Below are 20,096 nucleotides of genomic sequence, written 5' to 3'. Positions count from 1 at the left end.
TCCGCGTAGTTGCCAGTCGACACTGACTGGCAGATGGAACTCGGAGGAGGCCTAATCTATGTGATCTAATGGGTCGCGAGGAGGTGATTGGCAGGAGGCGGTCTCTCTAGCTGTGTTTGAAAAGACATGGTTTGTTTTTAATGAGGTATTGAAAACATTTTATTTGGGGAATGTTAAAATGAAACACAACATTATGAACAATCACAACCCAGGCCTGTTCCCTATGTTTCTGTTTGTTTTATAATTACAGTATGTACAGATCAAATAAGGCACTGGTTCTCACAAATCGGTATCGTTTTAAAAAAATCACATCACCAACCTTCCTTGAGCTGCATTAACAAATCATTAATCATCTCAAACTTCCTTTTCTCTCAATGTAACTTGATAGTCATACAATTTTCTAGACAGTTTTTTAAACTTGGTATTCTTTGAAGGAACTCAAACAATTGTGTCCAGGCATTCTCCCCTTTGGCCTGATATAAATTTGTACTCATGAAATATAATAGATCCTTAAATAAAATATCCATTGTGGACAACATTTTGAATCACTCTTACTTGATTCTGTGAATGTGCAATTCACTTTTGGAACAAATCAAATCAAATTAGTGTATGTTTTCATGTCTTTTTTTGTTTTCAGATCACAGTATCACTGAAAATTAACTATAGTGTTTTCATAAATTAAAAGTATTATTTGCAGCTATTATTGGCTACCTTATATTTAAAATGCATGGTGGATTTATTCCAATTCTCAACAGTGTGACATACAACCACATTTAAATCCAGGCACCTGGACAGATGTAAATCACACAAATATTCAACTTGAGGATATCACTTGAAGACCATTTCTTTCAAAAACAAGATTTTTTTTTTTTAAAAAAATCAGCTTTAAGGTTAGCAGTGAAATGAGTAACCAATTTTGAGACTTTTAGAAACATTTTGAGACCAGGGCAAAAAGAACTTTCTTTGAGCCCCCGAGAGGATTTGACTTCATAATTCAGACATCTGATGCTTTCTTCAAAGCTCCAACTAGTGTGGACATTTATTCCAAAATTTCTAAATTACACCTGTAAATTCTGGTTGTTTGCTAATCAAGACTAAGTGGTAAGGAGTAACTGCATATGGAAATTATGAAAATAATGCAACATGATTATAAATATTGTGTAGAGGCCAATATGTTTCCTTAATACTTTTTTCCGCTTTGAAATGGAGTATTTTCTGCAAGTTATTAACATCAGGAGTGGGCTGCTACTGTTTCACCCATGTTTGGGAGAACCCGTAGCTAACATTATGGCTGGTTCGGAGAACCTCCAAATCCCACCCGACTGGCCCCGCCCACACCCTCCGCTTCTCCCAGGAGTCTCCAATGGCCCATTTTGGATGTGAGATAAGTACAGGGCCCGTATGGAGGCTTGGGCAGGGGGGAAACGGGCCTCATAGAAGGGCAGGGGGGAAACGGGCCTCTCCCCAGTCTGGGGGAGACTGTTTTCACCCTCCCAGAGGCTTGATGAAAGCCTCCAGAGCCTGGAGAAGGTGAAAATGTGTCCCCCTTCCCTGCTACGGTGCAGGAGGCCGAATAACCCATGCCCACGCCCACCCAGCAACTGGGCAGAGAACCCGTTGCTGAAATATTTGAAGCCCATCCCTGATTAACATGTATAAGTTACAGGACTATATATCCAAATGAAACTGAGGAATGTATATCTCTGTCTTGGAGATATGCAGTTAAATTGCAATAGTTTAACCCATGTCTGATGTAGCCAGAGCTTAAACTGGTTATATATCACTTGGTTCAAACCATGTAGAAGTTTCTTTATAGCTTTGCATTTTTAACTTCCATTAAGCTAATCACAATCATGGCTTGGGTAATTTATGGAAGCCGGCTGTCAAGACATCAGGGACCCAGGAGAAAGGAAAGTACAACTGATGAAGAGACTGGTTTTGTGCATGATCAACTCTGCTTTGGAACAGAAGTGTTCACGTAAAGGCAGCTAATAGCTTCAGAAGTCGAATTGCTTTTAGAATCGTCTATAAATTACTCTAAATCAATGAGAATCAGCCATGCTTAACTGAATGCAGCAATAAGTCCATGCAGATATTAAAAGCACGGAGGCTCTATGCTGTATTTAATTGATGAATCTTTCTAGATGGCTTTGTGGGATCTTCTTAGGGACTGAATGAATGTAGAAATTCCTTCATAGTGCACTAAAACAGTGGTGTGTTTCGGGTGGTGTGGTCCGGTACAGCCATATCGGTAGTAGTTGGGAGGAGCGGCCACCGTACCGGTATGGTGGCTGGTTTGGGCCACCCACCCGCGTTCCATACCAGTTTTTGAAGCAACTGGCCAATTGTGCACGTGCGCACAGCGTGTGGCACCTGTGCGACCTCCGCCGAGCAGCTGGGTTTCACAGCGCATGGCGTGTGTAGCGCACATGCCCAAATAAGATGCCTGGCCCCACGTGCAGCGTACCGGTTGCGATGGGGTCCAGAACCCACCACTGCAGTAAAAGTGCCATTGTAAAAGGATACACTAATAAACACGATCCATCCAAATATTTCATATGCTTCTCTGAAATTTGCCATTGGAAATAAATTTTTAACTACCATTTATATTTGCTTTCATTCCAATAATTTGTGGCAAGGTAACTTCAATTACATCCGCGCATCTTACAAAGAGACAGGAAGTTCAATAGTTAACTGAAGAATTCTAACAATTTCATAGATAGAGGAAGAAGATTGGATTCAAAAATGTCCTGTTAATGCATTGCTTTTAGAATGAGAAAATGCATGGTTGCTTCCCAGTTTTCAATTTCTCTCTGTGAAAGGTACTCCAGAAAATCTCAGGTCCTCAAATCTATATTTTCCCAACCTATTCTGAAAACAACTGTGGTCATTTAAAATTATCCCTCAGACAAATTGTTTTAAAGATTGCATCAAGATTAATATGAATATGAAAAACTTTTATTAAAATTTATACGCTTCCATCTCACTGTCCGGAGCAGCTCAGAAATATTTGGATTGGGCATAGCCGGGTCACAAAGATGTATCTTTCTTATGTGTATCCCATTTATAGGTCTTATTACTATTTTGTGAATTTCTTTAAAGGAGCAATTCAAATTTAAGATCAAAAGGTAGAAAGTGTACCAATTCTGAAACAAGATTAAGACAGGCTGACATCCATGTTCAAAACTATTTCTGCAATATACTGAAACTAGAAAAAATTGTTTAAAAATGCAAAATTGAGAGAAAGTACCACAGGAATTCTGAAATATGCAGACTTGCACCTTGGTTGAAAGTCTTAAATAACATTATCCTTTTTTTACCTAAACTATGGAGATGCGGGTAAAGGATTAGCATTGTCCAATTTGTGTGTCTGTGTGTCTGTGTTTGTTCGTAGATTTTCATGGGTACATGTATGTATGTATGCACGCGCGCGCACACACACACACACATGTATATATGTATATGTATATGTATATGTGTATATACATATACATACACATACACACACACACACATATATATATATATGTGTGTGTGTGTGTGTGTGTTTATTTATGCTGATAAATAAATAAAGGGAGACTAGTATAGATCTATTTCAAGCTATTTAGCTCTCATCAGCTAGCCATACCCTTACTGGGATTTGAACCTGGGCTATATGACATACTAGGCAGACATCTTAGCCATTAGGCCACAGGCTCTTATCCGTTATCAGCAAAGTTATCATATATATATATATATATATATATATATATATATATATATATATATATATATATATATATATATATATATATATATATATATATATATATATATATATATATATATATATATATATATATATATATATATATATAAAAACAGTACCTTAATTTTTCTATAGGAACATTTCTATCAACACAGTTTATTTTAACTCAATTACCTTAAGGCAAAAGGTTTTTAATGCAGTTTTGGGAACAGCTTCATTTACCATTGAAATGCTAGTGAGAATACACAAGTTCAACCTTTAACAAGCGTTCTTGAAGACATTCCTTTGAAAATACCGATTGTAAAAAGGCCAAAGAAATAGTCAGAAAGCCCCCAAAGGCACAGCCCTCTGTCAGAATAACTTAAGTGAATAACTATATGCTGATATCACTCCCATATTTCCATGGACAGAGGACACACCCCATGGGTATCACCAGAGCCCATGTTTCGACAAGTACGACAATTTTGAATTGGCCAAGAGAAATTTGCTTTGATGACAAGCTCCTGCAAGTTTCAGGAAGGTAAAATATTAAAAGTTATGCACAAGGAAGTGCATGACAATATCTCCTTTTTCAAGGCACTGCTTGGTTGCAAATTCATGGGTGAGGCGTTTTTTCAGATGTAGCCTGCATCCTGCATAACAAATTAAAATGGGGTCATTTTAAGAGTGCAACATCCCCCCCCCCAATATCAGTAGGAAATAATAGGACTTCGGATGCAATTTTGTATTTTTTTAGCATTAGAAAATAATTCTTTCCTTGGACTTTGCAACTGCAATGCTTCATTCCCATGAAAATTAAAAACTTCAAATATTAATAACAATATTAATAATAAAGGCTTTCACAGAAAGCAGCGCATAGTCTAGAAACAATTATTGATACATTTTCTTGCATTCATCTCCAAGGAGGCTAAAAGGCCTTCTTGTCTGGTCGGTCATACAGAAACCAAAAATTCTTGACTGAGCCACATTTCTTTCCCCTGGAAAGGTTTCTGCCCCAGTGTGCAAAATGCTTTGCCAAAATCTGTATTCAAGGTTCGTATTACTGAAGGCATGTGTCATTCTTCTTCCTGTCTCTTCGAAACACAGAAGGAAAGTCCATTTTTTTCTCTGAGCTTTAGCTTTTGTTAGCTGAATCAAAGCTTAATGTCCTGTGTCTCTGACATTTTGGCAAGTGTTTTCTTTACTCGCAGGGCCGTGAGCCGAGAAGCAGGGTTGTGAGCCCAGCATTCATTCATTAATTTTCTCATTTGTCGTAGGCACTGAAAAAGAAATAGGAATACATATAGTTACATCTCTATACAAGCATTCTCTCTCTCTCCCTCTCTCCCTCTCTCTCCCTCTCTCTCTCTCTCTCTCTCTCTCTCTCTCTCTCTCTCTCTCTCTCTCTCTCTCTCTCTCTCTCTCACACACACACACACACACACACAGAATATTTCATAGGTCAATATTACCTATTTTGCGTTATAGACAGAACACTTCAATATTACTAAAAAATCTATTCTAAGTAAAAGAGCTCATGTGAGCAAGGAAACTAACATGAAAATAGTCAGCTCTGATTATGTAGATGTTACAAGATCTTTGTGTATAATTCTGTTTAGACTTGGTCCTAAGAGAATCTCACAATGAGATTCAAAATGAGACTAGATCAATGGGATTAATAACATTCAGACAATATGTTTGTTCTCTCAGCATTTGTTTATTTATTCTTTTGCATCAAGTAGCGATCTGTGAGGATTACACCCAAAACTTTCTAAGACAACTATTGTTAGAATAAACATCCTGCTTCAGTTCTCTTCCAATATGGATTCAATCACACCGTATCTCTTCAAATGTTGGGGATAGGAAGATATTTCCGGGACTGGTTTGAACTTACAATAAGAGACTTGCAACTTATATAACATAACTACTCAATTTCATGCTATTTTAAACCTGAATTTCTGGGTTAAGTTGCTGAAGATTACCAAGAAGTCAGTAAATGCAGTAAGCAAACATCTCTGTGGAATTTCTGCAATTTATTCTATTTTCCCCCCACTTTTTTTAACAAGCCCACTTTGCCCATGCCCCCACCATCACTCACTCAAGATTGTTTACAACTCTTGCCATTTTTAAGTCTTTTTAAATCTAATTGCAGAATACTTAAGTGAAGACTGCTATTCCCAAATCACAGCTGTCTCCTACAATAATAGCATTACACTGTACCACTTAACAAGATTAATGACCTCTGCATAGCATCGCCATAACTGTCGGCAGTTTTGTCTGCAATACATCAATTACTGGTCTACTGATTCCAAAACACAATTTTGCTTCATTATAAATTCTCAGTGGAAAGTGTACAGACTACTTTCTCCCTCCTTCCCCTAAAGGAAAATATCAGTATATCAGCTTCAGAAAAGCAATTTCCCATATTAATTTACAAAAGTGGAAACAAGGAGCAGCATCCCCAGACTTTTGCAGAGCTACTATGCTCTTCAGCCAGTTTGTAAGATAGTTTATATGTATCCATATTCTACAAAGTCTGAAGAGATTCTCAGTCACCCAGCAAATGGGTATCCCAAAGGTGCTTTTTAGGAAGGAACTGGACTTTCTGGCTTTTTCTTTGAAGAAGTTTCACTTCTTATCGGAGAAGCTTCTTCAGCATTGACAGGATGGTGGGGAATGGAAGGATTTCTATTCCTTGCAAACAGCTGGGTCATTTGCATCCTTTTAGAGGGTCTCTGAAGCACTTGGAGGTTTATCTCTTTATCTGTAGTGAGCTATACAATTAGCTATACAATTTGGGATGAATGGTGTGGGAATAAGAATGGATTTCCAGACGAAAAATCACAGACTACAGGAACCAGGAGATCTACTCAGGTGACCCTGAGGACACAGATCAATCTCCAAATGCTTAGATCAGCTGTCTGCAAGGAATATAAATCCTTCCATTCCCCACTATCCTGTCAGAGCTGAAGAAGCTGCTTGGATGAGAAGCGAAACATCTTCACAAGAAAGTTCTGTTGCCTCCTGAAAAATCCCCTTTGGGACATATTCTACAGAGAGTTTATCTAGGATTGTATCGGGGAGAATATAAAGGGCATAGAAAAAATACAATTCCCTAGATCCCCTCCTTGGATCATACATCATATGATCCAGTAGTTATCCAGCCCATATTCTTGTCTTCCCCCTTATCAATCCATCTCCATATTCCTTATCACCCCATTTTTGGCCATCCTAGTTAGGAATTCATAGTTAAGATTTCCTCACACACCGAAGTTGAAGAATTAGATTGATCCAGTCAACAGTGGACTTAAAAGCTAGCCATGCCTAGAAATGGGTTGGTTGGATGGTTGCTTTGTTCATGAGAACAAACTATTACAATATTTCAAGCAAATATGTCAAACCACTGGAACAGACTAGAGTATAAAAGTTACAACTATTTTTTGATTAAGGTAACAGGGCTCTTAAATTCAACCCTGACTCATACTCAACAACAACCCATCAATGCGTTAAAAGTGACTTTTCTACTTCCTTTTTCTGGAATCTTCCCCTCCTTGCCACCCCAATTTCTCACTCTAAGCTACACCTCTGGTTTTCCATTATTAGGGTTAGAATCTCTTTTTTGCTCCTATATTTTATTCAATAATTTTGAAAAGCATTCAGTACAAGTAGTCCTAAATTTAGAACCGTTCGTTCAGTGCCCATTCGAAATTTCAACAGTGTTGAAAAAAAGTGACCTGTGACATTTTTTTTCACACTTACGACCGTTGCAGCATCCCCATGGTCACATGATCAAAATTCAGGCGCTTGGCAACAGACTCGTATTTATAACGGTTGTAATGTCTCAGGGTCCTGGAATCCGCCTTTTCAACCTCCTTGTCAAGCGACGTCAGTGGGGATGCCTGATTCATTTAACAGCTGTGTTCCTAACTTAACAACTGCACCGATTCACTCAATGACTGTGGCAAGAAATGTTGGGGCAAAAATTACTTAACAAATGTCTCAGCAACATAAATTTTGGGTTTGATGGTAGTCGTAAGCCAAGGACTACTTGTAAGGGATGGACTGAAGAGAAAATAATTCTCTAAAGTAAGAAGTGTCCTAACATTTAGGTATTCCTTTTCTTTCTAAGCATGTGGTTCAAATTTAAAAAAAGAAACCCACAACACACAGAATTGGGATGAAACAACCTTTTGAAAATGGTCTCCTTACCTCATCGCTGCTCCACCTATTGGGAAATGAAGGTCGTAATCTCTTGATGCATACTATTTCCCTCATGTCTTCATATGAAGGATCACTGGAAACAAGGTCATGATAAGGAAGCTGGTATTCCTCAAAAATACCTAGAGCAAGGAAACCATTAGGCAAAATATATAAATCATGTCCAATTGAATTTTCCTGTGGGATTAAGAACTTACAAATTTAACACAGATATGGACAGCAGCAGGAAAAAGATCAAGCTGTATTTTATTCTGATCAATATGGTGAAAGAGCATTTATTTAGAATAGGGGTGCCAAACTCGATTTCATTGAAGGCCGCATCAGGATTGTGTTTGACCTTGCGAGGTTGGGGTGGGCGTGGCCAACTTGACATCACTCGTGTCAGAGGCGCCTGTGGTGGCCCAAGCACGCCGCCAGCAAAAACGGGCTCCTGAGCTCTGTTTTCGATTGCGACGGCCTCCTGCAATCCTGTGCCAGCAAAAACTGAGCTTGAGAGGGCCACACGCAGCCCTCCCGAGTCCATTTTCACTGGCAGAGGCACTGCAGGCCGGTCCTTTGCTATTTCTAAGGCAGCCCCACAAGCCAGATCTAAGCACCACACAGGCTGGATCCGGCCCTTTTGCGCCTTGAGTTTGACAACCCTAATTTTAAAAGTTGCTGGGCTTCAGAAATCAAGAAAAACACAGTGATTCTTTGAAGCAGTTTTATTTATCAATTCACACCTATAGACAAAATCTTGCCAAACTAAAGCAGACTATATGTACATGAAATATATACTCCAGGAACTATTGAGGAGGGGTTGTCTTCAATCCTCCCTGATCATCCCTCATCAAAGCTGATGAGCCCTGGTGGTTAGAATGCAGTATTACAGGCAAACTCCGCTTATCGTCTGGAGTTCGACTCTGATGGGGCTCACGGTTGACTCAGCCTTCCATCCTTCTGAGGTCAGTAAAATGAGGACCCAGATTGTTATGGGCAATATGCTGACATTTGTAAACCCCACTCCCCATAAAGCACTGTGGGGCAGTATATAAACCAGGTAAAGCTGAAGGCCCTTTTCCAGTAATGGGTTTATAAGTCTCACGACGAAAACTTTAGAAAGAAAATTAGAACCTGGTCTTTTCCAAGATTAAGCTGTCCTCTGATTTTTGGTAATAAAAAGTACTACCGAAATGTCCAATTTCCTTTTTTACATGACTTCAGATTATTAGAATAAATCACATGACTTCAGATTATTAGAATAAATCTCCGCGCTATGCCCCTTTAAAAAAGATGCTATAATATGCCCATTCCACTTTACAAACATTTAAACATTAAACAGTCAAAAGACAAAGAATACAATAAAAAATAATAGTAATACATTTAGCATTCCAAATCTTCCTGAATCCAAAGTTAATTTTCTATCAGGATAAAGTGTTCCTTCCTACACACTTGCAGGCCTTCTAAAGCCAAATAACACCTGTATTTTCTATATTTCTTTTCTTAAATCTAACTAATCTCCTTGTTAATCATGGTACCTCAGCAAAATCAACCTCATTGTATTTTTTGCTCAAACAACAGCTGTGCTCTTGCTTTAGCAGTAATTTTTATAACCACAAGAGTTCCCATAAATGAACTCCAAATTCCCACTACAATTATGAAATATTGCATCTTTAAAAGAGTCTATTAAAATAGAGAATAAATCTTTACAGGCTAAGTAAGACCTTCCAGAAAAAAGGAATAATAAGTCCCAAGAGTAGAAAGGGACTTAGTTTAGTGCCACCAATTATTTTTAAAAAGCTATTATAATTCTTTTTCTCTCTTGTTAAAAAAAAAATGCACAAACATTTTCTGGAGAATAACTTGGGTTAACGGGTTGGAGCAAAAATAAATTTTATGGCACCTTAAAAATCTAACTACAGGTTGTCCTGGGGTTACAAACCATTTATTTAGCAACCATTCGAAGTTACAAGGACAATGAAAAAAGTGACTTATGAGTGGTCCTTGTACTTACGATCTCCATAGGCCAAAATTTGGCCTCTTGGCAGTTGGCATGTTATTTATGCTAGTTTCAGCATCCCGGGGTCAGGTAAATTGCCTTGTGTGATCTTAACAGCCAACTTCCAAAAACTAAGTCAATGCAGGAAGATGGACTTGCTTAACGGCCACATGATTAACTTAACCACTGCAATGATTCATTTTACAACTAGGGCAAATAAGGTTGTAAATGTCAGGTGTGACTGTTCTGACCTACGCTTCCCAAGAGCTTGAAGCAAAATCCTTGTCCTGACAAAAACTGCTTTTATTAATTTACTATGAATTTACATCCAGCAGTGTCTTTCAAGGGAGGATTTATAGTCACAGACCTTATCTGGCTTGGAGACCTGCCAGGCCGATATCTGCAAAACTTGGCAAGGAGTCTCAGAGAGTCACAAACCAATTAAGCAAACTAATTGTCTCCTGCAAACTCCATTCCCTTTTTTGTTCCTCTTTTATTTCCCCTGGGAGGGGCCAGTCATCGTCTACCTATGGCCTCACTCCCAAGTCGGCCCCTGTTCTTTAGCTGTTCCCTTCGTCTGGCAACTCTGCGCATGCACACACTGGGAACAGGCCCCAGCTGTTCATCTGCCTGACTGATGTCTGCCTCTGAAGGCAGCTGATAACTGGCATACAGCCCTGGCCCCCTCTCTGCCTCTGAAACAGAGCCCTCATCGGAACCTTCCCCAGACTCCAGTACTGGCCCATGTTCCTCCCCAACCTCCTCACTGTCCGAATCTGCTGCCAGTTCTGCTGGGTGCTGGTGGGCCACAAGAGTGACAACAACCTTGCTTAGTTACTGCATTTTTCAGAATATAAGATGCACCGGAGTATAAGACGCACCAAGTTTTGAAGAGGTAAATTTAAAAAAAGGTTTTTGCACACTGCAAACCTCGCCAAAAACGGCCTGTTTTTCATGAAAACAGGCCCATTATTTTTAAAGGGTAAGAATAGCCTTTAGGAGGCTTATAGAGTGCTCCTGGAGGCGGAGGGGGGGGGGGCAAAATTGAGCAAAAAATGCCCTGGTTTTTTGCTCATTTCTGCCCTCTCCAGCCCCCAAGAGCTTTCTGAAAGCCTCCATAAGGCTATGCAAGGCCATTTTGGTGAAGGGGCGGGGTTTCGGGAGGCAAAAAATGCTGCATTCAGTGTATAAGACGCACCCAGATCTTCAGCCTCTTTTTTGAGGGAAAAAGGTGTGTCTTATACTCTGAAAAATAAGGTAGTTCTGTTCCTACTTGTGGTCGTAAGTCAAGGAGATACATAATAATTCCAACACAAATTAGAAAATTAAATTAAAAATTAAATTAAATTAAAATTAAAATTAAAAAAGATGATAATATAATGTTAAAGGCACAGAACCATGCCTAAAATATTTACCTCCGGAAACACATCTCCTTGCTATTTCCCAAAGGATGAGCCCAAAGCTGTACATGTCAGCCATAATATATGACTGAAAGTGGTTTCGATTCAAACTTTCATCCAGCACTTCTGGAGGCATGTAACGTTTGGTTCCAACTCTGGTATTTGGTGGGATATCCACTTCATTTGTATCACTGGAAGACGAAGAGGGGGAGGAAGAGACATAAAAATTAAGTATACAAGCAGTTTCTCTTCGAAAACCAAAACTGCTATTAAAAGAGAAATGCCCACTCCTTTTCAAATTAAAACTATATCTATGCAAATCAGAATTAAGAGGTAATCTCAATGGAAATTATTCCTACAGAGAAAGCTTGTCAAGTGTTAACCAAATGCTCATTTTTAAACACAATCCCTACCCACCTACCTAAATCTTACATTAAGCATTCAATTGCAAAATTCAGAATTCAGCAGAGGATGCTGGAGACTTTTCTGAGGGTTTTCTAGCAATAAATTGGAATTCTGATGCCCAGAATTACAATTATATTTCTCTTACAAGTATCTTAAGACGCCTTAGATGCTCAGGCTTTCATAGAGAGAAACAAAAGAATTAGTATTCATGATCTTAAATGAGATATTCTGTGGATATAAGATGCTTAGCTAATAAAAATGTTTAGGAATAGAAGCATTTAGATTAATATGTCTCTGTGTCACCATCAGAATCAAGCTGGAAGGGACCTTGGAGGTCTTCTAGTCCAGCCCTACTCAAGCAGGAGGCCCTATATCATTTCAGACAAGTGATTGTCCTGTCTCTCCTTAAAAACCTCCAGTGATGACGCACCTACAACTTCTGAAGGCAAGCTGCTCCACTAATTGTCCTCACTATTAGGAAGTTTCTCCTTCATTCCAGGTTACTTCTCTCCTTGATTAGTTCCCATCCATTGTTACTTGTCTTGTCTTCTGGGACTTTGGAAAACAAGTTGACCCGCTCATCTTTGCGGCAGCCCCTCAAATACTGGACTACTGCTGTCATGTCACCACTAGTCCCTTCTTTACTCTAAACTGGCCAAACCCAATTCTTGCAACTGTTTTTCATATGTTTTAGCCTCCAGGCCCTTAATCATCTTGGTTGCTCTTCTCTGTACTTTTTCCAAAGTCTGAATATCTTTTTTGTAACGTCATGACCACAACTGGGTGCAGTATTCTAGGTGTGGTCTTACCTCATAGGCACCTGTGCCATGGCAGCATAATTTAAACTACTGAAAAGGACAGCCTTCCACTTGAAAACACATTAGTTGAAACTGGTTTATTCTCATGACGCCACAAAATTCACAAACCCTCCCACTCTACTCCTTCTAGTGGATAATATGATCACAGGAGAACGTCCAGTGACCTTCTGAAATGGTAGTAAATTTAGCTGTTCTGACCCAGCAACCAAACATGACCAACTCTCTGTAGTTAGATAAGTGTTTCCTTTATTAGGAGCGCCAGCAGTCCTGGCAAAAAGTCTCTCTCTCTCACACACACAGCATGTTAACAAGTCTGTCTGGCAGGGAGATGAATAGTTGTCTGCCATACCTATTCATCTGCACCCGTCTTTTCTCCCCATAGCTAGGGTGGGGCTTCGCTAGCAACAGGGGTCTTCCGTCCCAAAGACTGGCTCATATATTTCCACTGCTCTCCTCTCCTCTGCCTTCTGTGCATCTGCATGTCAGGCACTGGACCCAGCTGTTCTCCTCTTCCTCATCAGCCACCTCCAGACCTGGGGGCTGTTGACTCTCCATCTGAGGGTCGATGGATGGCCCAGGCTCCACTTCTGTCACTATCTCTGACCGCTCCACCTTCTCCCTCGGCGCTGTTAGGTTGCCGGCCCTGGCTCCCACCCCACCTCATCTGATTTAGCTTCTGGAGGGGACGACAGCTGACAGGCCACAACATTAGCTGGGGTTTTCAACTCCTCAAATTGTTCACTCCTACCACAACAGATTGGCTGATAGAGAAGACGAACAGCATTCCCACCCGATACTCATTTCAAGTATCTGTATAAGTTACTCCTCTTTTCCCCCCTTTAAAAATGTTTTAACAGACTCAGCTTCAGTAAGATATGCAAGATTTTACTCACCTAATGAATTTAACCGCCAGACCAAGATCTGCTACACAGCAAGTTCCATTTTTCTTCACCAGAATGTTTTTACTTTTGAGGTCCCGGTGAGCAATTGCTGGTTTTCCTTGTGTGCTGAAGATCTCGGTATGCAAGTGGCACAGCCCACTGATAGAGGAATAGGCCAGTTTCAGCATCGCTTTTGTATCCAAGGTAGTAGATTTTAGATAATCATACAGAGATCCATTTTCATGATAATCGGTGATCAGATAAAGTTGTGTCCAAGATCCAGTACCTTTAATATCTGCAGCAATGAATCCTGCAAAAGAAAATTAGGACAAGACTTTTCTAAAAGTAAAAGTAAAGGTTTCTGTTTGTTAAACAAAAAAAACAGACAACAGATCTCTCTCTCTCTTTCTCTCTCTCTCTCTCTCCCTCTCTCCCTGCATCTGTTCTGTTCTTACCCCTTTTTGAAGAAATAACAACCAACCAACATGTTCACCTCAAGATAGCAATAGCAATAGCAGTTGCAACAATGAATGTTGTTTATTTTTTAATTATATGTAATGTTATATGTTATTGTCTGTATCCCCCTCCCTATGAGTTGTTAGCCGCCCTGAGTCCCCTCAGGGAAAAGGGCGGCCTATAAATAAACCTATTCAATTCAATTCAATTCAATTCAGTTAGACTTATATACCGCTTCATAGGGCTTTCAGCCTTCTCTAAGCGGTTTACAGAGTCAGCATATTGCCCCCAACAATCCGGGTCCTCATTTCACCCACCTCGGAAGGATGGAAGGCTGAGTCAACCTTGAGCTGGTGAGATTTGAACCGCCGAACTGCAGATAGCAGTCAGCTGAAGTTGCCTGCAGTACTGCACCCTAACCACTGCGCCACCTCGGCAACAAATAATTGAAACACACTTAAAAAGTTCCACAAAAACTTTCAATGTAGATGTAGAGATCCAGCTTCGCACTGGAAGTGATGGTCTAGGCCATCAAACTCGGATTTCATTGAGGGCCACATCAGGGTTGTGTTTGATGTCAGGGAGCCAGGGTAGGTGTTGCAAGGGTGGGTGTGGCCAGCTCAACATCACTCATGTCAAAGGCACAGGTGGGGCCCCAGTGCTCTGCCAACGAAAACAGACTCCCAAAATCTGTTTTCAGCAGCAATGGCCTCCTGCAACCTTCTCCCAGCGAAAACAGAGCTCTGGAAAGCAACACGGGGCCCTGCTGAGCTCCATTTTGCTGGCAGAGGCACCGTGGGCCAATGCTTCACTGTTCCCAGGGTGACCCCACGGGCCAGATCTAAGCACCCCGTGGGCTGAATCCAACCGTCAGGCCTTGAGTTTGACACCCCTACTCTAGGTCATAAATTTCTGATAGTTAATGGGCTTTTCAGCAAGCCGAGCTGAGAAATGGCCAAGGATCCAGCCAAACTAGTGGAAGACCAGCTTCAAAGCAGTAGCAGCTACGTCATCATAATAAAGTAGCAACAGGATGTATAACCCCAGCAATGTAGTTGTCAGAAGAACCTAGCTCTACTATTAAATTGCTAAAAATATTTATAATTATGAACAATTAAAATATAAAAAAAACTTTTGCCAAAGTTAAAAGTAGAGGAAGACATGTTAACAATAGAGATCAGAAGGAATGAGGCCAACTTCACCTCAGGGGAGACAAGATTGGGCAATGCAAAGATTACATTTAGCTGTGCCACTCACCCAAAATATTTTCATGCCTCATCAGGACCGTCTGATAGATTTCTGTCTCTCGAAACCAGCTGGCTTCCTCGGTGGTGAAGAAAACTTTCACAGCCACTTTTTCTCCTCTCCACTTTCCCATCCAAACTTCCCCATAGCGACCTTTGCCAATTTGCTTCACCATCTGAATCTGTTTCGCGATGGTCCTTTGTACCTTTTAAGAAATATTAGAATTATACCTACTTCCGACTAGACACAATTTTTGTAAATTTTTCAAAAGTTGGAACCATTTTCAAGACTGGATATTTCCTCTTGAGTTAATAGTATTAGGTCTTTGATCTGATCTTGCAGGTCTGCCCTATCTAGTCCAGGATTCTTCTCTCCCTGTGGCCCACAAATATCTTAAGTAAGTCAAAATCAGGACAAAATATACTTTCGTATTCACTAACAAATGATGCTCAGATATCTAGTGAATCTCTATGATTAAGTTGTTGTTGTTGTTAGTTGCGAAGTCGTGTCTGATCCATTGGGACCCCATGGACAATGTTCCTCCAGGCCTTCCTGTCCTCTACCATCCCCCAGAGTCCATTTAAGCTCATGCCCACTGCTTCAGTGACTCCATCCAGCCACCTCATTCTGTCGTCCCCTTCTTATTTTGCCCTTCATCTTTACCAGCATTCGGCTCTTCTCCAGTGAATCCTTCCTTCTCATTAGGTGGCCAAAGTATTTGAGTTTCATTATGATTAAGTAGAGATATGCAATTGGATTTTCCTGGTCTTAGTCAATTCCTTAACTAAATATTTCTCAATTTTAGCAACCTTAAGCTGTCTGGGCTTCAACTCCCAGAACTGCTAGCCTGGACTTCAACTCCCAGAATTTGTAGTCTAAAGTTTTTTTTATCAAGTTCACCTGAATATTCAATTCATTCAGTTGGAACATGAGGACAAAGCTCACTTATAAGATTCACATTTTTTCAACTTGTTTTGAAATGAAAATGAAGTTTAAAAATACAAAATTAAAATGAAGTTTCTGTAGTTTTAAAAATGGACAAAATCTGATCAAACTAATAACACAAAAGCAAGAACTGAGAACCTACAAAACTGGGATCTTCTTAGCTGTTCCCCTGTAGCCTATAGATTTTGCCCTCTATTTTTCATGAAACACCAATGCTGTTATTTTCTTTACAATGCAAACAAATTGTGCAAATGATGACAATTCTTATATTATAGATTGACCATTATAATTATGATCTCAGTACTCTTTTCTTACCAATAGAGGGAGCCCTGAACCACTTCCTGAGCTCTGTGACTGCTCAATGAGGTCTTTCAAGGATTCTCCTGGTGGAATATAAGTCTCATCTTGTTCAAGTCCAATATTGTAATGAGGAGGCCGCCGTCTCCTTTCTAGCCTTTTATACCTGCAGGTATATATAAGAATAACAACAGGTGATGCTACCAATACTGGTTGGTCATGCAAGCAAGCAAAAGAATATGTTTCTACCTTTGTTTGCTACCATTTTCCCATCCTTAAATGCTATGAATAATTCAGCATTTTAAGGCCCTCGTGACATTTTCTCTCTTGTGAATTTTTACCCTTGTTATTATCATCATTATATGCATACATTATAAGAAGATCTGATTACATTTAACAATGAGCAAAAATTTATTAAAGGTAAAGGCTCCCCTCCCATCAGTGTGCTAGTCGTTTCTGACTTCAGGGGGCGGTGCTCAACTCCGTTTCAAAGTTAAAGACTGTGGTCACGTGGCCGGCATGATTAAACGCCAAAGCGCACAGAATGCTGTTACCTTCCCACCAAAGGTGGTCCCTGTTTTTCTACTTGCATTTTTTACATGCTTTTGAACTGCTAGGTTGGCAGAATTTGGGACAAGTAATGGGAACTCACTCCGTTATGCAGAGCTAGGGATTCGAACTGCCGAACTTTCTGATTGACAAGCTCAGCGTCTTAGCCACTGAGCCACCGCTTATTTATTACAAATAAAAGTCGATTACCTTTGTGATAAACAGGGACAAGCACATGGCTGTCATGACAAACATTAACTCCTGAACTTCCTCCTATCTGAGGGAGAGGAGGCTAAAATTACTCAGTACTGGGCAAAAGTCACAACCCTCCTTGCAATGAAATTGAAAAAAATAGGCTGCCATGCAGCCTGGAGAATGATACAATGCAAGCTCTCTGAGTTTGATCTGAGCATAATAGGCAAACCCTCATGTCTAGTCAGCTGTCCCAGTTTACAATTCCTGCACTATTCCCCTTGCTCTGGGGTCAGGATTTATGCACAGAGACTGACTGAATAGGCCTCCATGAGGGGAAACTCTTCACTATCGGCAGATTTCAGTAATACCCCGTTTCCTGAAAATAAGATCTCCCCGGATAATAAGCCCAATCGGGCTTTTGATCACATGCACTAAAATAAGCCCTCCCCGCTGAAAATAAGCCCTCCCTGAAAATATTGCAGCACAGCAGCAGCCATGAGGTGATCACGCTTGCCACCTCCTGCACCAAAAATAAGGCCAAGTGCTTATTTCGGGGGTCAAAAGAAAATAAGACACTGTCTTATTTTCGGGGAAACACGGTATATATACACCAGTCTATCATCTCGTTCACAATTAAATTATGGATAGGGCTAGTGGCCAACACTATTTTCCAGTACATTTTTCACATCAACTTATCCCTTCGCCAGTGGTCAGGACCGGAAAATATAAGTAACGTACAAAGAGATTAAAGTAAAAGCAAGTTTCTATGTTATAATATCTCAGAGATTCAGCAGAAAAGGAAGAAAGTGACAGGAATAAAGAAGAAAAATCCATCCCAAGGTACCATGCAATCTAATAAAATTACGTGACCCGACAAATGCGCGCACGACAAAAGCGCGCCGACAAAACCATGGCGCTAAAACCGCGATGTCAATGCGCCAACAACAGTGCGCCGACAACACCATGCCAACAGAAGTGCAATTTAAGTTAAGGTAAGGGTTAGGGTCAGGGTCAGGGCGCGCTTCTGTCGCCGTGCTGTTGTTGGCGCTTCAGCGTTCATTCATCGGCGCGGTTTAGAACTCGCGGTTTTGTCACTGCGGTTTCGTCGGGCGTGCTTTTGTCGGTCGCCCTTTTGTCGGTGAACCATAAAATTACACAGTGGAGCTGCACGAAATACTTTTTATGAACAGAAGAGCCAAATGGGAATCCATCCTAATTAAATTGATGGAAGAAAACAATGATTTCAAAGAACGTTTGGTCAGTTATTTTTCCCTATGAATGAATGTGCTTTGTTGTCGTGCTATGTTGGTAGCAGAGTTGCATGGAGGATCATAATAATTAAATATTAAAACTGGTAAAAAAAAATCTGCCATTTCATTCTGCAGGCCAACAGCTTTGCCTAATTTGTGTATCTTCCAGATGTGAGCAATTTAGCTCTTCAAATTATCAGCAGTGGTTGTGCTACCTGGGGGATTGAAGTCCATATGCGCTGAGGGTCCCCAGGTTGAGAAAATCTGTTCAGAAAACATAACCTTCTTGATAATATCCAGCAGGGCTTATGCTACTTTATTTGTCATAGCCCTATCCATGATAATTTGGGAATTATGCTAATTATACAAATACATGCTAATGGTAAAGATAAAGGTTCCCCCCTCACACATATGTGCTAGTCGTTCCTGACTCTAGAGGACGGCGCTCATCTGTTTCAAAGCCAAAGAGCCAAAGCTGTACGAAGACGTCTCTGTGGTCATGTGGCCGGCATGACTAAATGCCGAAGTTGCATGGAACGCTGCTACCTTCCCACCAAAGGTGGTTCCTATTTTTCTACTTGCATTTTTACATGCTTTCGAACTGCTAGGTTGGCAGGAGCTGGGACAAGTAACGGGAGCTCACTCCATTATGCAGTGCTAGGGATTCGAACTGCTGACTTTTCTGATCGACAAGCTCAATGTCTTGGCCACTGAACCAACGCTATCTAATCTAATCTAATGGTAGGTATGCACAACTTCGTAATGGTTTTGTCTCTTGGATAGATATACTTGCTCTATGAATTACTGTAAACCATGGGAAGGAAGGAAGGAAGGAAGGAAGGAAGGAAGGAAGGAAGGAAGGAAGGAAGGAAGGAAGGAAGGAAGGAAGGAAGGAAGGAAGGAAGGAAGGAAGGGACTCTTTTTAAAGACACTGTGTTACTCAAAAAGAAAAAAAACCAGAAATCACAAAGGCTTAAAGCATTAAGAATGTACAATGATCCAAATTCAATAGGAAAAAGGGTGATCTGAATTACCTAAGGGCAAATATGGCACACTTGCCAACACCTTCCTAAATCCAAAATATGTTTCCCAAGACCATGAGGGGCAGTGGCATATACCAAGGAAAAGAAGCAAAGTTCAACTAGGATGTCCCAAAATGTGTCATTCTTAAGTATCAAACCACCAGCCCATATATAATGGGATATATGACTCTAGGCATGTCAGCAACTTAAAAATATAGACAAATTAATTTTATGAAAGATGCCTTTGAGAACAACCCATTGTTTACTAGAGTGTTATTTCCATGAGCTTAATCCACAAAACAATTCTGCAATGTTTATTTCAACTCTGGCACAACCCGGAGAAGTAATAAAAAATTTAAAATTCATCGTTAACTGAACAGAAATTACAATTTGATGTCTAGTCATATTTAACAGATAAATCTGAATATTTTTGACATTTCAATCTATGCCTGAATATCAAATACTTATGGAATTATTACCTTACCCCAAATCCTAAAAACCTCAGTACTTAATAATTTAAACCAGCGTTGATGATGATTTTTAACATACCATGCTAACCATGCTTGTTTTACTTTATTCACAACCCCACTTCACATTTATCTCACACATACAAATTCAGTTTTTGTATGTCTTTGTTCTGACTGAAAAAGCCATGTCCAAAGTACTATTAAAACCAAATTTCTTTCTTCATACAAACCCAAGAAATTAGA

At 40.1% G+C, this 20,096-nt stretch overlaps 1 protein-coding gene across 2 annotated transcripts in view; it reads right to left on the bottom strand.

Annotated features, from left to right (window-relative positions):
- Positions 1-3,923: 3,923 nt before the first annotated feature.
- BMPR1B (bone morphogenetic protein receptor type 1B) overlaps positions 3,924-20,096 on the bottom strand; it is a 203,973-nt gene continuing 187,800 nt past the window's right edge. For both annotated transcript variants that reach the window (XM_087724115.1, XM_087724117.1), the window contains exons 8-13: positions 16,389-16,536; positions 15,141-15,333; positions 13,440-13,737; positions 11,339-11,514; positions 7,937-8,067; positions 3,924-5,007 (exon numbers count right to left, since the gene is read on the bottom strand). In XM_087724115.1, coding sequence (XP_087580241.1) covers positions 4,882-5,007; positions 7,937-8,067; positions 11,339-11,514; positions 13,440-13,737; positions 15,141-15,333; positions 16,389-16,536 — 1,072 coding nt within the window. In that variant the 3' untranslated portion in view covers positions 3,924-4,881. The remainder of the gene's footprint in view (positions 5,008-7,936; positions 8,068-11,338; positions 11,515-13,439; positions 13,738-15,140; positions 15,334-16,388; positions 16,537-20,096) is intronic.

Source organism: Thamnophis sirtalis, unplaced genomic scaffold (assembly GCF_051295495.1).
Source record: "Thamnophis sirtalis isolate CommonGarterSnake01/CBP01778 unplaced genomic scaffold, rThaSir2_p1.2 scaffold_10, whole genome shotgun sequence".
Classification (NCBI taxonomy): domain Eukaryota; kingdom Metazoa; phylum Chordata; class Lepidosauria; order Squamata; family Natricidae; genus Thamnophis; species Thamnophis sirtalis.
The sequence above is the reverse complement of the archived record's forward strand: the minus strand, read 5'-3'. Positions and strand labels throughout refer to the sequence as shown.